At 41.0% G+C, this 21,608-nt stretch overlaps 1 protein-coding gene across 1 annotated transcript in view; it reads right to left on the minus strand.

The window, feature by feature from the left end:
- The window catches only part of SPSB4 (splA/ryanodine receptor domain and SOCS box containing 4), a 79,196-nt gene that overhangs the window by 40,078 nt on the left and 17,510 nt on the right, over positions 1 to 21,608 (minus strand). Inside the window, exon 2 of the mRNA XM_084212254.1 lies at positions 15,911 to 16,767. Within this exon, the coding sequence (XP_084068380.1) occupies positions 15,911 to 16,604 (694 nt within the window). The 5' untranslated portion in view covers positions 16,605 to 16,767. The remainder of the gene's footprint in view (positions 1 to 15,910; positions 16,768 to 21,608) is intronic.

Raw genomic sequence — 21,608 nt, forward strand, 5'->3', positions numbered from 1 at the left:
CAATTTTAGCGATAGCTGTTTCTCCCTGTTTTTTTAACACAACTCCTATTTCAGATACTGTACCAGTTATGTGATCAGTGCCAACAGAACTCTTCTAAAGTTGTGTCTAATTAAGTCAATCTAAAATTAGTCAAGAGGAAGCATTTGCTTCCTTTGCTATGCTGAAGCACTGGTGCTGGGTTTTTATTAACAGCTGATTTTTAGCTTAGGCTTCATAAAGCGCTTAATTCTAAACAGAATATTTTCCCTCTTCATAGGTGAGGCTGTTTCTACTTTCTGCAGTGAGAGAGAAGGCAAAGGATCTGCATCCATTCTTCACCAGGGGAGGTTTTACATTTACAGTGAGTTTGTGATGGCCAGTTCTGAATGAACAGCTGGTCAGTAGCCATAAGGATACCTGCAAACAACATGCACAGCTTCCTTTTAGGTGTAAAGGTTACCTAACTATGAACAGATGCCCATACTCAGCTCAAGAAAAAAGAATTAACTTCACTACCAAGCAACAGCAGGAATTCTGCCACGGTCTAATCTTTATTGAGGGCAGTTTTTAGGCTTACCTATAATAATCCATTTTAAGCTGTTTCCATTTTAAGTGGTTGAAACTATTTTATAAACTGTGTCTGACAAAAACTTGTTTTCAGTCTCCTGGAACTATTTTAAGCATTTACTTGGTAATAGAAAACACATGTGACAAACAGAATATCAAATAATTCTAGCAGCAGTATTTCTATATTTTATTTTCATCTTATTCATAGAGGTGAAGTGGAAATGAAATTCACCTTACATGACCAGACAAACCTGTAATCCCTGCTGCAACTCCTGCAGCAGCTTTAGTGCTCTTCAGAAATACTTGACATTTTACTAAATATCACATTATCCTGTCTCTCCTGTCAGAGATCACAGAATGTGCATATCACAGATTCCCTTCTATTACCTTATGGTGTTTCAAAAAACATATAGCTAAATCTTGTACTTATTTTAATATATGAGGAAGCACCATATCAAATTTCAACTTTTTTTTATGAGCAGATAATTTTATGACAGCTTGGCCTGGCATTCTTTTGGTTTTTGTTTTATTACATTTCCTGTGCTGAAGGATGTAACTGAACTGCATGTCCAACAAATATCAGTAGATCCTTGGATGAATATATGAATGAATATATTTCATTCCTTTTTCAAGCCCATTCATACTTTTGATTTTCACTTAATCTCAGTGCAATAATTTATTAGGCTGATTTTTTCCATGTATAATTTATTTTTTTTTTAACAGGGCACCTGGTATTTTGCTGGAACACCTCCATCATGTGATTTTGACACAGAACCTTCCACAGTCAATGCTTTCTGTGCCATTTATGAATGCACAGCCATTTTTTTTAATATTCTCTGCAGTTATTTTTCAGGCTGAAGAGTTAAGCCAAAACAAATCAAGAGAGGTGTTTTGTCACATAACACATATGTAAGCTGCCACAACGTGCTCTGGATGCAAAAAGCTTACATGGCTCCACAGAAGAAGACCAGACCTTTTAGGAGAGTACCTATTAAGGGTTACTAAACACATATCCATCTGGCAAAGTATGAAATCCAGATGATTACAGGCTAGGAGATCACCCACATGAACTGAAGCTTCAGAGGAATCAGCAAAAAAAAAAGGGTTCACTCTGTCTCTAACCTTACCCAGCTCCCACACTGTTCCTTAGCCAGCTAGTAATTGTTGCTGTTGAGGACTGGATACAGATGTAGTTGTGCTATCAGTCAGATCCTGGTCCAGATATTTATTCTTTCCTTTTGCAGAAGCCATGCTTTTCTTCCTATTCAAACTAATTTTTAGTATCTGTTTGGTTTAGTATTTATTTACATATTTTAACATCTGGGGAGAAGGGGTAGCAGAGGGCAGGTATGGACAAGAGCACGCAGTAATCAAGACACAAGCTGGCCACACCAACATCACCAGTTCCCTGCTCTGTCCCAGTTCACAACATCACATTCACCCTGTGGGTCACTCATTGGTAACATTTTCATCATATGATGCACAATGTCTCCAGGACCTCTTTCCAGGTGGCAACGGTTCATCCTGCACAGAACTCCTCACACACCACACAGAAGGAGATTTGTTCCCCTCACCCTATCCAATTACACAGTGCTGGGCACAAAACATCACCAAACCTCACCTACTTTTTTACTGTCAATTACTACAAGACTCTGCTCAGAGTCCTGTGTTTAGATTTATCTACCTTGAAAGACTGTGTCCAAATTATTTCACCTTATTTTCCAATCCACTGTTACTGTACTGAGCAGAGTAGATCCCAGAAGAGAACCTGCTAATATGCTCCTCCCAACATACAACCTGACCATTTGCTTCCATCTTTTCTTGCCTGTTTTTAAAGAAGGTTCCCAAAAGAACTGCTCAGCCTTCACCAAAATACAGGTTTTTCAGAAGGGATTCTTTCATCAGGTTCTCTGAAGTATCTGAAATTTCAAAACCTATTGGACTGCCCTTACTCCCACACATTCCCACCTTCAGCAACTAAAAAGCATTACATTCCCTTCCATGAAATAATCATATATATTCACCAGCCTAATCATACTATCCTTTGTTACAGTTTCTAGTACCAAAAGCCCAAATTCTTGTTAGATTTTTAACTTGATCTTTATCTAAACACTGGATCTCCAGCTCGGATCAATGGAAGCACAAACTAGATGAGGCGCCCTCTGTAATGGACTCTATTGTACATAATGTGGACTAGATAATTGAAAATATTTCTGTTTTCTCAACTGGAACATCTAGATAAATACAAAAGCAATGCCAAAGTAAGTCTGAGGTGCCAACAGGAGAGATGTGAGAATTGCTGTAGCTTGGACACAAAAGGCCAGAAAGGGATGCAGAGTCACCACAAAACAAAGCCAAAAAAGATGCTGCACACCAGCAAAGCCCCGACAGGGCAGAAATGCCTCCAGGGACACGACACTTAATGACTGTCTCTCCTAATATACTTCAGGGCAGAATCGCTGTCAGCCTAATTAAAACCAGAAATCATTTACTGCTCCTTGTTTTTCCCTTTGAGGCAGGAAACGACTGGAGACCGCTGGCAGAAGTGCCCCAGGAGGCACCGAATTCCCTGCTACAATTACCTGGCAAAAAGAGCAGTAACATCTTTGGAGACTGCTCCACACAACTACGTGTTTAATAAAGGACTTGGTTTCACTTTTCCAAAAATAGCCAAATGTGTTCTATGAGAATTTGAAGAGAGGCCCTAAAATGGATAAGAATTACACACACAGACACACAAATATATATCTGAAATATATGTACCATTCATCTTGGATGGCCATTTAGCACATAAGTAGTTTGGCTCTGTCTGCAGAAGCTTATTTTTAAAATTATAATGTGGCCAAATGTGGAAGATATTACCTAAAAAAAACCCAGATAAAGATCTAAAAAATTACAGATATAATCCTGCTTAATCCAGAACACTTCATTCTTTGGACGTGTTGTGTAATACAGAACATCAGCCCTTTTGTGAAAAGGCTCCCTTTGCTTACCCATTTACTGCAGCCTAGGTAGAACAGAGTAAAAACTGTCAAACAAAACCAAAGAGCCTCTAAAAACTCCTGTGACTGCAACTAACCTGGACAGAGAAACAGAAGAACAGGTCTTTCAAAGCAGTGGCAGCAAGAAGATTCAGAAGGGCCTTTACTCAGTACCTCCCCCATCTACCACCTGAAAATCCATCTCTTTGGCTCCTCCTTACTCTGCAAGGTTAAAGGGGTGTTCTACATTTGAATCAGCTTTATCAAGATTTACCACATTAAACAAAACTAGAGACTTCGTGACAGTCAAAAAAATAGTTCTTTTTTTTAAAAACACAAGAATTTTAGAGTTTATTCAGGGGATCAAGTAAAGTCTAGTTGTGTTCAAGACACATCTAGACAGCTTTGCACAATTGCATTTGTGTAACTCACTTGGTTTACCCCGATTTCTTCAAAGGTAATTTTTCACATTTTAGCTCAAAAGACTACTTTAAAATACTGTTTTTGCAAAATAACTGGCAGAATCAGCTGATCAGAGCCCATTTCAAATCTGTGCAAATAGAGACAGTATCATTCTCATATTAAAGAAAGGACAGAATGAGTAAAAGACAGCTTACAGCTGCACACTCAGAGGAGGACACCAAAAGCACTCTTCTTCCCCAACTCCTGAAAAAACATTGTCATACTTCCTGCAGAGAAACTAGAGAAACAGTATTGCCCACCTGCTCATTAAAAGGAGATATTCCTCCATCTCCAGCTAAAGCAGAGAAGACTTTCGTGTACAAGGAGATACCATTTCCCAGCAGCCAGTGGATTTCAGAGGAGCACACAGCATTACTGAGCTCCACAGAGGATCAGAACATTACTGTCAGATTAGCATTGGGAAATGGATTTACCATCTGCCTTTTTGGCTCAAAATCTTAATCCTAAAAGCCTGAAAAACAAAGTTTATTTACACTTAATGTGTGTTCTTATATTGGTTATATAAAGGTGGTTTTCTTCTTTTCACAGTACTCAGCAATGTCCCAAGTAGAGAGAACACTGGATTTCACTGTCACCTGCTCCAAGAGCAGCTCCTACCAAACACCACCTTTAATGCATTACTTCATAAACTAATACTGCAGAGTTAGCCAAAAGGTCTAGTTGAAAAGCCTAATCTCTTTTTTAAAAATCACCACTGCAAAGGCAATTGTGTACTGAGAACAAAGCAAGAAGGTGCTAAAACTGATAGGGTTTTGGGCCTACAGCTTAGCCAGCTTATAAAGGTAGCTAAACATATAGCAGGGGAAAATAGCGAACAATGCCATTTGTTATTGCAAGGAATTATCAGTGATGGGAAAACAAATAATTCTACAAAATTGTTTGTTATTTTCTACCTAGGAAAGCAAACCTTTTTCCTATTTAACATTACATCCCTACTGAAACAATTTGTTAAGATGTCTTATAAAGCAAATGAGTAGCTTAGAGTAAACTGCTGTTAAACCAAAATAACTGTGATTCACAATCATGGGCAATAAGTGATTTAGTGTACCATGGTAAAAGTGACCCTTAGATTTAATGTCCATATTTCATACAAAACGTTCCTTGGTATATTGCATTTTAAGGAAATTTATATCAGCACAATAATCTGGGGAACAGAAAGCAGATGGTGGTTCCTTGAGCTGTGCATTTGTTGACCAGGATTTTGCTGTGGGCTGCTGAGAAACCCATCCAGCACCACAGTGTAATGGCTCCTCTTGCTCCAGGGCAGCACGGACCAAGGGTCTGCTTCCCCCTCTAGGAGAGAGCCTCTAATGACAGCAGCCAAACTGCCAGACACCCCTCCCCAAACTCCTTTTTCTGTAGTAGTCAATTCCTGGCCAATTCCTCCTGCAGCTCCTTCTCTGCAGAGCTGTCACCACTAACTGCTGCTGTGTGCAGCACCTCGCATCCAACCCAGCCAGGAGCTGAGACATCAAGAACCACAAAAGTACAGAACTGCTGTGGCCAGGGAAGCTGCTGAAAGCATCACCCCCTTTGGTACCAAATCCAAAACATACTGGTTTGTTCCTTCTCTGTTCTGTTTAAAAGACAAACTTATTTTCATGAACATTTTAAGATTATAGTCTATGTATGCATTATGTATTAAAGGTGTTTGGAAAAATGGGCCAGAGGAAGTCTGGAACTTCCTCTACATAAGTGATTTAGGAAAAAAAAAAATCACATTCTCAGGAACATGCTGCTTGCATACAGATGCTTGCTGGTTAAAAGAGTGGCATTTCAGAAATGTTATCAGAGTTTCATATCATAAATGCTGCTGGGGATGATGCTGAAAGGCTGGAACTCCAGTGTTTTGAGCACATCAAGTTACATACAGGATTCTGAAAACGTTTGCATTACAGGTGATTTAGTTTCTGCTTTATTCTTGAAATGAAATTATAAAATGCCTTGAACATCTTCCTGATGATCAGCTATACCTGGAAGTTTAGCAAATTATTTTAGAGTACACAAGATCTATAATGTAGAAATAACAGATTTAAATTTACAGTAAGATCAGAAAACTAAGGAAAAAAACCATTTAAAAACTTATAAAAGTCCACCAGAAATTAAGAATATGTCACTCAAAAATATGCAGGGTTAATTTAGTCTCTCAGATACAGAAATATTAACAGTTCACCCATTTAGACTCAAATTGAAAACTCCAGTTGTAAAGCCACGAATGACAAAAAATCCCGGGAGATGCCAACAGCATCCCAGTGATTCCTGCAAAGTTCATACTAAAAACACAGGGAACATGTCAGTTTCTTTGACTTATACAGGCTCTTAGCCTGCTTTACAAAAAATTAACAAGCAGCTACAAGAAATGTCCAGGAAAGCTCAGCATGGCTGTGCTTAACACAATAGAACTGAGGGCTAGACTCGGAGCTCCTGCCAGAAGAACTGGTGATGAAAATAAAGAAAGTACAGGAGGGATGTCTGGCCATTCAGGAGCTTGGACAGACCTGACCTTTTTTTCCATGTGCTACTTGGCTAACTACATCAAGGCTTATTTCCTGTCAAAATCTCAGCATCTTTTTTTTTAACCCTCTTTCCAGACTTACCTGCCTTTTCTCTTCATTTTAAGCACTGCCTTCTTCACATTTCCTCTTTCAAGTACATCTTTCTAGACTTTGCTGGCACTTCTCACTTTTCTCCTTGCTTTCCCCCCTTCTTTGCCATACATTTTATTGTGCTGCTTGTGTCACAGGTCTCTCAGATCATTCATTCTTTGCACACTACAGCCCTTTGGCCAATGTCCCCACAACCCTAACTTTCAAATCTCAATCTAAATGAAAAGTGAAGCACCTGTGAGAGCTTCCCAAATCAAGAAAATACCACTGAAGCTGGTTTCTCAGTGCAAGCCCAAGCCCCAGGTGAAGCCATCCCTCCTTTCCCAAACATGCCATGAACAAATTACTCAGAAGTACAAAAGGATTGGCTGTAACCAAATACTAACGTACACTTAATGGACTGCAGATTTTGCAGGATGTTTAAAGTTTCCCCTCTGATCTCTCTGAACTTTGGCCTCCATTTGTTTATACAGGCAGAGGCCAGCAGGTCATACCACTAAAATCAGCAAATTGTTTACACATATGGCAAGCATGCATGCAGCAGGGCTGGAGTCAGGGCTACAACACAGCACATTAAAGCAACTGCTGTAGTTAAAACAACAAAGATAGAGTGAGTCCACACACGTGATGAGGAGGCCTTCCAGTGCACTGAAACTCAGTATGAACCAAGAAATTAAATGGTATTTCTTCTGGAGCCAAGGCACACATTCCACACCAACCTAACCCAAGTCACTTACCCCAACATCACTTGTTTCATGAGAAGTGGGAGCCTTTGACATCATCAGTGTCAACATATAGCAAAAATTTTAAGTGCATGAGCTAATTCTCCAGGGTGGCAGTTAATGCTGCAAAGAATAGAAAAGCTCAAAAAGCAAGGCTGGAAGAGAAGCAGTCACTGACAATACACAAACCCCAAACACACTGCCTGGTTGTGGTTGTTTGAGCACCAGGTTGTAATAAAAACAAACTCCTAAGCCTTTAAAAATTATTTTCCCTTTCATAAAGATTTTTTTTTAGTGTCTTCAAAATATTATATTTTACATAATACAAATAACTCGAAAATTAGGAGTTTTTAGAAGCATAAACTGTTTCAGTTTTGAACATGTGAACAGGGCATTAGTATATCCCCACATTCTGTTTTGTTTTGATGGACAGAGAAGTGTATTTTTGAGAGCAATTACAGGCTCATGCTTAAGAGAATGCCAAAATATGAAAGGTAAACACTACAAGAAATGAGGGAACACAGCAGGATCTAAAAGAAATAAATCACTTTATCTTGCTCAGATAAACTGTAGCTGTCAAACTTGCTAAAACCAGAGGAAGGAGAAAGTAGATTTTTTTAGCTTCAATATGCTGTCTCAAAGCTTTGTGGCCCATTCAGTTACACAGTGAATAGACATGCACATATGTGGCACACGCAAGAATATTATTAACTTTTCACTGAAAAACAGAAGCACCATGTCTTTAAATGTCATGTCTGAACCAACACACACAGAAATGGAATTCCCATTTCCAATGGGGGAACAACATGCTGTATAAGTGTCTATTATGAGAAATACAACTGTCGAACAAAAGCTATATTTTTTTAATATTACCTACTTTGCTCATCATGCGTTTTGGTTTAATACAAATCATTTCTCTGGAAGAAGGCAAATTTTTTGGCCAACCAGTGATAAGAAATTGGTAGAGACAGAGCAATGAAAAAGGATTGAGATCTACCCTAATAGGAACCTTCTCAAAAAAAACAATAAGAGGGAAGGGAAAGGGGAAGTCGACCCAGCCCAAAGACATCCCATGTCTGGAATTTCATTGCTTTCAGAAAGAAATGTTCACAGAAGGCAGGGATATACTCTTATATTGCTATCCATGATATGAATTTGACACATACATGAAAATTAAATATGTTGTCTTAAGCATGACCATGGAAAAAAATACAGGCGTAGGTTTGACTAACTGCTCTGAGCTTACACTGGAAATTACCAACAGAAGTTCTCTTTGTAGTGTCATCATTTTACCTTCTGTATTTCATCACCAACTAACACTTAATTAACTGAAAACATCCTCTCAGTACTTGTACATTAAAAAACTTACAGCATCTCCTCTGCCTCAACCCTGAGTTAGCTCCAGCACCGAAGACTGAAATGTCCCATCTCACACTTCTAGCATTGGAGGGTTTTCAGCAAAATCAGGTTTGATAACAGACTGGAAGACAGATTTGATCATCAGTCCCAACCCAAACAGTTTAAAGTGAAAGACGGAAGGTGTATTGCCAAATCAAAGCAGATGAGGGGGAGCTTTGATCCAGTGCTGTCCTGCTAGCAGGGCTTTTCTGCTCTTATCTTCAAAGGGCAACACAAACCTGAACCTGAGAACACAGGGACTGTCATGCTCTGGGGGTTTCCACACTGGCTGTCTGGGGAAACACAGAATACACCAACTCATGGACACACACAGGGCTGGGGAGAAAAGAGTCAAGGAAAAAGTGAGTACAAAAGGATGACTTGCAGCTGAACCTACCACCTTTTAGCAGAGTGAAACACTATCTCCAGAAAGTGGGATAAGGCTGCCCAGCTCAGAATTACAGCAGCAAAAAACCAAATCCCCTTCTGCTGTTTGCCAGCTTCCAAGTACTTCGCTTCACAGCCTCAGCATTATTTTCACACAGTGCTACTGCTAGGGCAGCTTTAGTCTCCTGTACACAGGGAGCACCAGCACTACTTTAAGTAGAACCACCTGCAGAGCACAACAGCATCTCTGGACATGCTCATTTTCAGTCCCATTGTGAGTCAATTTGCCATAAAAATATGAATTTTGCCATTATATGAAGATTGGTATAGGAATTGCCACTCATGAGCCAAAGCACACTCTTTTTTAGAGTGGAATTTTCTCTGAGCTTTAAGTAGAAATCAGGTTGTTTAACTGCTTCTCTAGTAGAGAAGGTACAGTGGATTTAGGAGAAAGAGGCCATCTGCAAAAAGAGCTTGTAATTACAGAAGGGTAAAAACTTCCATGGCTAGAGAGACAAAGGAGTATCTTAAGGAGAAATAACCTACGAGGAAACACGTATGAAACGGAAAACAGTCAAAATTAAAAAAGCATACGTATTTTGGCAATAAAATAAATATTTCACTCAATGACAGAAGCATCCCTGTTTGCCCTGAAACTTGGATTTACAGCCTACAGTTCCCAAAAGCAATACAGACAGAGGAAATCCAAAAATAATAGTCCTTTACAAATTTCCACTTCTAATACATACTGGGAGAATTCACATTGCTTAGCAATTCCATCATTGTAGCTCAAGCAAATTAATAAAAGAATTAAGCAAGGCTATCAAGTTGCTATTTTAGTGTAATAAGTACAATAGTAACACTGTAACTTGTTCACTACAAAGAGATTTGTAGACACTGCTCTTCAAGGTTCTTGTTTTTAAAGAAAAGGATACACAGGAAATCAGTGGAAACATGATCAGAACACATTATAAAGCACTTTTCCCTTAAAACTGCAGATTTGGCAGTTGCCATGGCACTTTTATGAACCAGAGAGGGAAGAATAAACACTAGGTATGTCAGGATGCAAAGAATCCACAGCCCAGCTGTGCACTACTGATGGCTGTTCTTAGCTTTGGGAACTACTGAGCTTGAAAGAAAACATCCCAGCACCTTCTTTTGTGCTAGGCCAATGATAACTGGATCCCTTGCTAATAAACAAATTAGACAAGACTGCAAGGAAAACAAGAAACCAAATCCAGAAATAACTCCAAAACCATAAAACCAAAAAACTTGCTAAGTGTAAAGCTGATCTGTGCCTTAGACTGTCAGAGGAGTCACTGGAGGTCTTAACAGGAAAAAGTTCTATAAAACAAATGCCATTCATCATTACAGCTGAAATCACACATTTAAATCTGAATTGTCCTTCTCTGGAAGAGTGACACTGCACCTAATCTTCTACAGTTATCAGTAACAAAAATGCACTACCTGAAGATGGGGACAAGGACAAAAAAAAAACCCAACAAGGTAAGTAAGAATTTATTATTGTTTAGTGTGGCAACAGAAGAGAAACTCAGCTGGGGAAGGAAAGAAAGAAATGGGGACTGAATAAATTAAGAATATCTGGGAGAGAGATGTAATGCAGAGACCACCAAGAAGGGGCAGGGGGTGGCTGGGGTGAAAAGCCACTTAGCTGACTGGCATATTCTAGTGACAATACAACCTGCTGGGAAAAGGCTGAGAATTAATTAGGAAGTGTCAACAAATTAGAATTAAAAGACAAAAAAATTCACTTAATCCAGGGAACAGGAGTGCATTTGGAAGAAAAAACCCCCCTAACAATAGCTGACTCCTGAAGCAGGCACTGAAAATGCTGTTTCCTGTTAAATTATCTTAAAAGTTAAAGATTGCTTCTTCACAGCATTGGCTGCTTAATTGCTGCTGCTTCATCCTCTGACTGCATGTCTGTAGGGAAAATCCTTTCTAAGGTTTAGCAATACTGGATTTTCAGAGTATATTATTTCCATTGCAGCCCCCAGAGTCTTGTATTATATAAATAGCATAAAACAAGTTTAGAAAAACAAAAAACCAAATCCATTAAGAAATTTTAATTGAAACACATTAAGGGGGAAAACCCAGAGTCTGATGAGATTATGGATTTCTCCTGGCAGTTAATAATGTCACAATTTTGACTTAGATTTCTTTATGGCAAAAACACCTCCAAGGAGAAGAGTGTATGTTTATAGCTAGCAATTGTGGTATGTTAGACGCAGACCAATGTGAATTAAAATAAACCGAGAATAGTAGCAAAGAAGTTGTGCATAGCTCCAAAATTAGTCTTTCAGCTTAGAAGAATCACCTTTAATTCAAAATGCTAAACACACAAGCCTCAAGTCTAAAAGAGTTTCAGGGGTTGCCCTGTGATCTTTGCACAGCTGAGAGCAAAAGGAGTGAAGAGACCCCACAAGCCAGAACTCCTGCAGCTGTATCAGCAAGCAGAGAGGATATGCACTGAGCCCCCTCCTCTCTCCATACAGAGCAACCCCCAGCTCCTCCCTGGAGCTGTAAGTGCCCCAGCAGCCAGGAGAGGCAGGAGCCACTGGGATCATCACCCTCTCTCCAGGCAACCCAGGATGCAGGAATATGATCTACTGTTCCTGGGCCCAGCTCACACACAGGAGCATGTACTGCCTCAGAACTCCCTGAATGCAGCCAACTTGCAGGCAGGGTGAGCAGGCTACTGGCACACAAAAACAGGAGCCAGAATTTCTCTCTGGATGATCTTTAGTCCACCTGTTCCTTCATGGTAGCTAAATTCAAAGAATATATACTTGGAATAATACTTCTGTTTCCTTTGGGGATGCAAGTAGAGATGTTAAAAGCAGGGGATCTGTTGCATGGCAGGGCTCAGCAGCTGCTGACAGAGCCCAGGGAGCCTTGCTGGTGAGGGCCAGATCCTGCAAGGAATGCAGGTAGGTACAGACAAATGCTTTCCATAAATTATACTTGTAAGTAAAGTCTTTCCTTCTGAGACAAATGCTTCCAGCTTCCTGAGCTCAACAATTATTTTCAGAATTGAGTAAGCACTGTGGGAGGTTGAGTGCAAGAACTGCAACGAGTTCAGTTTACCAAGTTTCCCATCACAGCATTGTTATATTGATTGTCCTCACAATGCTTTGTTTAAAAACTAATGGATCAGTCATGATCTGCAATGTACATTTACACAGAAGTGTTTTGCTATTTCTTTATTCCAGTCTATAAATAGTTTCCAGGACTCCTCATCAGACACCAGATATAAATACACCAGTTTTTTGTAAACAAGCACATACCCTGATCTGAAAAGTAACATTTAATGCTTTTATGTTATTTGAGGCTTCTAATTATTGCAATAGGCAGTAAGTTAGATGACTGATGTAAACTTCTGTCTTCTGTCCAGCTTAGGAACTGGGCAAACATCAGTGTGGTAGGTACTGATAGCATTTGATCAAAGGAGTTTGTGCTGGGAAACACTCAATGTACTTATTATGAGCACTCTCCATCCTGTCTCTCTGCCTTTCCTCCCAAACCCTGAAAACATTTGCAACTCCCAAATTTCTCAAAACAAAAAAGGGGAAAAAATGTCTTGTGTAAAATCACATCATCATGTGATGTTCAAGGTAGTTTCTGGAACAGAATACTGTGGGTATCAGATGCAGCTGGCAGGAGTGCAACTGATTTTAATTACAGCATTATTCGAGGAGCAATATCCAGAGTCCAGAGGGCAAACAGGTCCTTGATCTTTGACCTGCAGCCTTATCCTCCTGTGAATCTGCCATCTCTGCAGTAATTAACACACTTGGAACTCTGCATCATCTGTGACGTGTGTTTAAGTTCATTGCAGCAGCATGAAAGCCATCATCTGAGCCTTTCACTCTTCCATTCCTGCAAGCCTTTCACTCTTTGCCAAGCAACTGAAATACAGGGGCCTTTAAAGTATTCAGAGGTCTTCGATTTAAGTAGAAAGTATTGAAAACACTAGAAATCCCTGCCGTGGAGGTCTCGGTTTGCCCTGCAGGACTCCACACAAACAACCATCCCAAGCTGTGGTTTGCATTCTGAACGGCAGCAATCAATCACTGAATAGAAAGTTACCAGGCACTGTTGACAGCAGCTTCAAGACCAGCTAAGTTACCATGGCCAGATCTACCAAAAGCTGCACTCAGGAGTATGAAATATTTCCAGGGAATAGGGGGAAAAAGGATTAGGGGGGAAAAACAGAGGGGAAAAAAAAAGAGCTAACTGGTAATGTTAGACAGGAATCAAACAGTAACAACTCCCCACATACATATATGTTCAAATGTATTTAAATTTGTGAACACAGCTGTTCTCCAATACCTGCTCTGATTTTCACAAGAACAAGCCATTATAAAAACCTGCAATCAAAAGTGCAATGAGAGCAAACATGGAGAGTGCCACAGCCAAACTTGCACTATTGCACAAGGGCTGCCTGGATAGAAACACCCTTAGTGGAAAAAAGACAGTGTTTGCTCTGGAGCACCAGCCAAACAAGCTCATTTGGTTTCTTGAATGCTGTTTTTGTTTCAGGACAGCAATGGATCAGTGAATATGTGATAACAAATAATGTGATGCCAGGATGTCAAACTGCCCCACAGCAAAGTGGCTTTAAACTTCCTCTTCACATGATCAGATTAACACTCAGGCCTACATAAAGGTTTGGTTCACAAGTTAACTTTTATCCATGGGTTCATGTGTTTAAAAATAATAGAGACTTTGACTTTCTCAGGGATAGTTTAGGAAGCTACCCTGCCTCTTCCAGCAAAATTATCCCACGAGAAACCAGATGGGAATTTTTCCCTCTGCCATCTCACAGACCACAGCTATCCTTCTCCACTTAGTCCCTTTTATTTTGTAATTTCTACCAAACTCATTCACATCCTCCTCCTGTGTTTTCATCTCCTAGAGCTCCCTTGAGCAGCCCTGTGAAAGCTACAAAAGGAATGCAGAACAATTCCTTGTGTGGACGTGATGGACCAAGCTGAGCTGTACTTTGCTTAGTTTGGCAGATATTCACAGTATTATAAAAACTGCTTTCACAAACAAATACTCAGTTTGCAAAAGTCTCTCTCCCCCACAATTCAAGAAAAAGACTGTCAGCACATCATTCTGCAATGACTGAGTAATTGCAAAATACTTAAGATCCTTGGATATTCCCCTGTATGAAAGCACTTGGGAAGCTGCCATTTAGCATCCAGCTGTAAAACCTGCAGGGCTTCTGTGGATAAAAAGTCCTTCCCCCAGAGCTTATTACAGATGTTTAGAAAAGGTAATCTTAAGCAGGGTCAAACTATTTAATTTTGTTTCTACTTGGTATGTCAAATATAAGGTTAATGAGCAGAGATTAATTTTTGACAGAAAACAAATTTAGACCACTCCATCTGAATGGAAGAGGACAGTAAATTCTTTTAGAAATTACTAATTAAAAGGCAGGTGTTGAACACTTGCTTTTACTGCCTTCTTGAAATACCAAATTCCATTCAAAGAGCCCAAAATAACATGAAAATGTTGCCCAGTCATCTGTTTTTTTCCCTATATATTTATTTGTAGCTCCTACTACACCTCAGATAATACAGTTTTAAACAAAAATCAAGTTCCACTTGCTACCTTGTCCATTCTTTTATTCCCCAGGTTCCAGCAGCTGAGAAGCTGACAGTGAGTAGCACCCCTTCTTGCAGGATCTGGCCCTCACCAGCAAGGCTCCCTGGGCTCTGTCAGCAGCTGCTGAGCCCTGCCATGCAACAGATCCCCTGCTTTTAACATCTCTACTTACATCCCCAAAGGAAACAGGAGTATTATTCCAAGTATATATTCTTTGAATTTAGCTACCACGAAGGAACAGGTGGACTATAGATCATCCAGACAGAAATTCTGGCTCCTGTTTTTGTGTGCCAGTAGCCTGCTCACCCTGCCTGCAAATTGGCTGCATTCAGGGAGTTCTGAGGCAGTACATGCTCCTGTGTGTGAGGTGGGCACAGACCTGGCAGAGCCCACACATTCCTGTGCATGGAGAACTGGACAGGACCCACTTCTGCCACTCACCTTCTGCTGGGCCACTGCTTGGGGGTCACAGCAGCAACATGCTTCTCCTTGTTATCTAACAATTTCATTAGATATTACCCTGTTAGATCAGAAATAGCTTGTGCCTACCCAAAAACCTGGATTTCTGGACAATATCCAGAGAGACTACCTTCTGAAATGAACTACGGAACACAGCTCTCTTTCAGAAAAACTACTGAAAGCAGTATTTGACCCGATTTTCCAGATTCTTGGGGATTCACAGCTGCTTCTGAGGGTCCTGAGAAGGCAACTACAGAAAGAAAGTTGTCTGGCCAGTCTTCAAGTATGTTTATGCACACCAAGTAAGAGTTTCCACTACTACAGGAAATTTATACAGGATCCACAAATCCTATTTGGAAACCACAGATTTAAAACATATCCTCCAGTAAACAAGAGTTTTACTGTTAAATATACCCAGGAAGTTTCTCAATATCTTCTTCTCAGCCTGTTCAGTTTCTTTGGACATAGAATTCTTGCCACTCTGCCTGTCAAAAAGGAGGGTATTTTGACACAATCCATACCATCGTTACAAGACACAGAGATATATTCACTGTGGGCAGTAAATATGGGGTGCAGTCCCCTCACAGCTGAACAGCCTGCTCCCCCCAGCATAGAGTCCACAGTAGAAGGAGAAAGAAAAACCTCTATATGAGAAAAATCAAGTGGGTAACAAAAAAACGTGGTAACACTTACGGTCAAGTCCATTGATGTATCTCATTGTAATTTCACAGTGCCCCCAAACTGCACTGACTATGGGGTAAAGTTTTTTCCCTTTTAGTCCTCTGAAGGCCACTCCAAGATACTGTCCATCGACCATGAAGCTAAGCGTCCCTTCATCCATATCCAAAACCACCAGTAAGGAGTCTGGGAGTACAAAAGACTCATCTGGTTCCAAAAAGACGGGGTACGTGACCCCGGGCTGGTTTTTACAGTTGTGGTAGAGTTTGTTGCGCCCCAGATCCCAGCCCCAGGATTCATTGTTGCTACCAACCAAGGACGTGTATCCCACCGAGTGCAGCGGCGCGTCGGCCGTGGAGACGCCCACCACGGCGTGAGTCCCCCGCTGCCTGGTGGGCCAGTGGATCTGCCACACGTGCAGGCCCCGCGTGTAGCCCACCTTGCCCCGGATGCAATCTGTGCTTTGGGCCACCGGGTGCCTGTGAAAAGTCAGTTTATCGTCCTCCTTTACAAATATATTTAACGAGCGATCTTCGTTATTCCAAGCGTGCTTGTACTGCACCTCCAGCTTGGCAGGGGGCATATCCAACAGCATGTCCAGGCGCGCGGGCTTGCAGAAATCCGGGCCTCTCAGCTCTCGCTTCACGGGTCTATAAGGGGGCTCCCTCACATCCACAGACTTTATGCTCCCTGAGATTTTCTGGCCCATTGCTTGGCTGCAGGTTTACAAAGGAGAAAGAAAAGTCGACTTTGGCCCAACGTCACCTCATGAAAGCACCGTTACACTGAGCCAGTGACCTGACAAGCTGAGTGGATTTACTCCTTCTGTTTGGAGTTTTTTAGCAGCAATGTTTTCAGAGTAAAAAATGCTCCTGAAAGAAAGCAGAAAGTTTCCAGTTAGTTTAAGAAAGCCAATAGGAAACCCACAGCATATTTTTGAAGCGCTTCTTCTCATCCCTAGGAGCTATTTTAAACACCAGAGCTGAACTCACTCCTCCTTGTGCAGTGTCCTGCAGCGCTAGCCAGGCTGCCAGCAGGATGCGGAGCCCACCAGCGCACAGAGCGCAGACAGTCATTTCCTCCAATTCATGATAGGATGCAGACATTCCTCACCTTCTGCCCTTCCACCTATTTTGTCTGGCCAAGTTCACAGCAGGCCCAAAGCAGGCAGATGCTGTTCCCCAACAACAGTGACAAACTTGATGTGCTGTGGTAGCTTCACTTTCACTTGTGCTTTTGGTTCAGTCTCAGACACACACTAGGTCAGAATCTTTTATTTCCAGATATGCTCTGTCCTGGGCCCTGGTGACAGAGACTTCAGCTTCTCTGCCCTTATTAAAACAAATGCAGCCAACTGCAAATGGCAGCAAAATTTAAATGTTTCTTTTTAATTTACCCTGATATTAAATAAAAGGAGAAAAACATCAAAAATTCATCAAGATTTTGAGGTTCTTTGTTGGTTTTTTTTTTTGGGTTTTTTTTTGTTGTTTTTTTTTTTTTGTTCCTTTTTCTTTCTTTTAGCTCCTTTATTAAAAAAAGGCAGTAGGAAAAGGAGCCATGGAAGGACAAATGAAGAATGGTTGTTTCAGTTCTTTGGCAGACATTTCTAACGGGCAGCTACTGCAACAGGGGATGTTCCTAATGCTAATGGACAGCAGGCTAATCCACAGTTCCTGTATTTCAGTATTCAGCTGACCCAGAACACAGTAAGACACATTATGGGGAATACATGATTTTGAAATGTATTATTTCTTGGCTTCCACAGACAAACAGGGAAAAAAGCACCAGGAAAAGCTTCTCTGCAGCCTGGATAAGTTAGATTTGTTCACATTTCAGAGCTCAGGTGGAGTGTAGAGATAAATCAAAAACCTCTAAAAGTACCAGAGGAGTAGAAATGAAGACAAAGTCCTATAAACTCAAATACATGATTGACATGGGATCAAACAGAGTAGCTGCAGCAGCAGACATACTTCTGTCCTCTAGCAAAATCACTGCCAATTCCAGGAATGCTGAAATATAGCAGAGAAGACCCACTCTGTTTATTTATTGACAGAGTGATGATGTGCTTCAAGAAGCAAAAAATCTCCACACTCTCAAGAGGCTGAAGAGCCCAAGTGACAGTTGCTTGTCATAAAATACCAAACAGCAGATGGGCAGAAATATTCTTGCAAAAAACATCCTGCAATATTTCACTTGGTAAGTCAAGCCCGTGTTCTTCCTTTTAAAGAACTTCTACTCCAAACACACAATCCCATTCCAAAGATAATTTCTGAAAGAAGCTAAGAAACATTTATGCGCAATAAAAGGGAACAAAAAGAAGTTTAAGAAAAAAACCCCTATAAAATTTACCATCCAACCAAGTTTGAGAAGTGAATGAAGTCCTCTTACTATTTCCAATGGCAAATAACATGTAAAGTATTTTCTGCATGTATTACAGACATTAAACCACGTCTAGTCTTCTTTCAAAAAAAGCAGAAAAAAAGTAGTACAAAGGTGATTTTTCAAAACCACATCACAGTTATTACAGGAAAATATTTTCTGGTGGCTGGTTCCCACAAGAGCATATGCACACACGTCAGAACCAGCTCATTGCAGCTACTTTTAATGTTTGAAAATTAAACAATATACATAAGTATCAAACCCCCTCATATCACATTTGCATGAAGACTCACAATTCACAGGAGCTCTCCACGCGAGGTCAACTTGATGATCCCCCTTATTCCTTTCCAAACCATGTAAGAGGAATCCAAAACTTTGAACAGCAATTACATTTAAGCTGATGCTTCCCATTTCCAATAGTGCACAAGCACTCATGGGTTGTTTCAAAGCTAGGATGCCGATTTGGCCCAGCAAAGCAAGCTCAGTACTTTATTCCACACCTATAATCCCAGGAGAAAGTAAATAGTGACACTAACACACAGGGAAGCAACAGGAGTAAATGTTGTAAGCAAACTTTCATAGGAGGATACATGCTCAGGGATTGGGTAATGCCTTTTTAAAAGTGATTATTTGAGCTTGATAGGAAATGAAAAGGGAAAACGTCAGACTTTCAAAGGGAACGTCAGTGACATCTATTTGAGATTTAGCTCTACATGCCTTTGAAAATTTCTACTTTAAAGCACAAGACAATTGCCACATTCCTGTCAGGGTGCTGAGGGGAGACAGCCGGGGAAGTCCTCAGTGCATCCTGCTGTATCACTTCCTGATCACATGAGAAACTAAACTTGGCACAGATGTTTGCCTGGCAAATCACCAAGAAATTATAAACACTGAATTGACTCACTTGGCAAGCCACAGACATTCTTCCTCATGTGCCCCAAACTGTAACATAAATAGGCTGCTAATAGATAGATCAGTAATTCAAAGGAGTAAAATGCATCATTATGAGTACCTTGATATACACACAACTGTGCCTGCACTCTGGGATGCCCTCAGTAAGTATTTTAATTTGAAACTGAATCTTACAATATTACGTCTTTCGTCACACATGAATGTTACCACAGAAATTACTTTGATAATGAAATATTTTGCCAAATAGCTTTGCATGGACATAATATGGAAGAACAGTGCAAAAATCTTAGTTAGGCAGCTCTGGTTGCTGGAGCTGAGTAGTAGCTGACATGAAGACTTTATGTGAGAAGCAGTCTTGCCTCCCAACCCAGGCAGCAGCAATGAGAGCTCCATGGGGAGCAACTCATCCATAAAGTCCTCCTGGCAGCTCACAACAGTCCCCCTGGGTGCTTGCAGGAGCAATGTGTCTCAAAAGCCAGATCATCCACGGCCTTGCCTGTGTCCTGTCCTTTTTCACCAAGCAGATGGCAGAGACCCAGCTGAGGCGCAGCACAGCAGGGAAGCACCACTGCGCCCTCCACTATCAGCAGCTGCTGCTGGAGGGACACAGCTCACCAAGGCTCAGCCTGTCTTCACCAACAAAATCCTCCCTACTTCCACAGGTGACACATTTGCAGCACAGAGGCGGTGCTCAGGAAAGTCACTCTTGCCCCACTACCATGGGGATCTGCAGGCAGCTTCTCCTCCCACCAGCAGCTGTGGGAAAGCCATGCACACTCCCATGGAGGGAAGGGGAGTGACAAACAATTCATCTGGCAAAGGTACCCCAAACCTGCTTCCTGTCAGCAGCACGGGATCAATACACTACACAGCATTACCAAAAGCTGTGGGTTAGGGACAACAGATTATTCCTGTCAGACTCGTTAGTGTTCAACCCACTTATAGAAATATTTGGTTGTAAAACCTTCTTACCATCGCCTGAGTCAACAGAAACTTGTCAAAGCACAGTGTCATTCAACTGCTCTTTTTGCAGTCTTACACTAAAGTAGACAAACTTTGATTTCCTTGCCTAAATCTTCTCACCAGATACATAAATATTCAGAAATAGAAAGAACATAAATTTTCACTGTATAGCTTTGCTTTCAAGGTTTTCCCAAATCTTTGCTCTTCCCATAATTTCAAACCACTACAGGAGTTAAAAAACAATAAACTATTTCAAACTGCCTTAATATATGACCTCTCCATTACACTGGTTTAGTGACTAACACTAAATTTCACCACTTATTCCTCTGTGAGAAGACTGCTGGTTTTTGCAGCCTAAATAATTTGTCCCACAGTTTCCCATTCATGCTGAGCTTTGTCAGGCTACAATGCTACAATGATTAGAGTAAATGCACTGTACAGGAAGAATACAACTCCAAACAGGAAAAGCGTGTCAATGTCACTTAGCAGTATCTTCATTCAGACTGCTAAAATATTTAGGGAAATCATTCACAATAAAACCACAAATTACATTTATTGCATAAAGTGTTGCTGGGACATCACTTTGCTGTAATTAAATAGGGTGCATTTCTTAAGTTTGGTATGCTGGCATCAGTAGAACATAACTGATAAAAGAAACATGCTTTCAGCAAAGTCAGCTTTCAGCATTCATAGTTGTGTTTCCCTCTGGATCACAAACTAGACACGCAGGAAGCTTGACAAAAATGCATAAGAAATGACAGGACATAAATACAATTCAAAACTACATTAGGAACACGCTAGGACTCAGGTTAATCCTCCTAAAATAACACTTACCCGAAGAGTGAGCAGCAGAAGGCGAGTCCCAGCTAATGACACTGACCAGTGAAAGTGGCCATCAGAAAAAGCAGGGAAGGAGATGCCTCTATCCAACAGCATTGCCAATGTCTACAGAGCACTTCTCACTCTGCTATTGGCCCTCATTCATTTTTTTCCTCCTGCAGCCAGACCTCAGTGCCACCTCTCCTGCCAACGTGGGCTTTGTCACCAGCCAGCAAGAACTCCTGAATGCCAAGAGAGGCAGCACTGAACCAAGGCCACTCCTCTGTGGGCAGCAGAACTGCTCCTTCCCCAGATGCCTGAACAGAACAGACACAGTGTCTGAACACTCTGAATGTAACACCAATCCCAAAGTCCCTACAGAAGGAACAGGAAGAAGAAAAACACATGATGTGCTATGCTGGGCAGATCAATGAAAGGGGTTTATGCATGTTTAAGGACAAGGACTTTTACCCCCAGCCAGACAATGTGAAGGCACAAGGCCCAGTGTCTATCAACTTTGTTCCCAGTGTGCAAACAGCTACATAACCATGACAACACTGTTTTGAGGGTGACAATGAATTAAGAACATTTTTGGCACTTAAAGAGACTGGGTAGCCTGGATTCAACTATAGGTCCTGGT

Source organism: Fringilla coelebs (genome assembly GCF_963513975.1).
Source record: "Fringilla coelebs genome assembly, chromosome: 10".
NCBI classification, from domain to species: domain Eukaryota; kingdom Metazoa; phylum Chordata; class Aves; order Passeriformes; family Fringillidae; genus Fringilla; species Fringilla coelebs.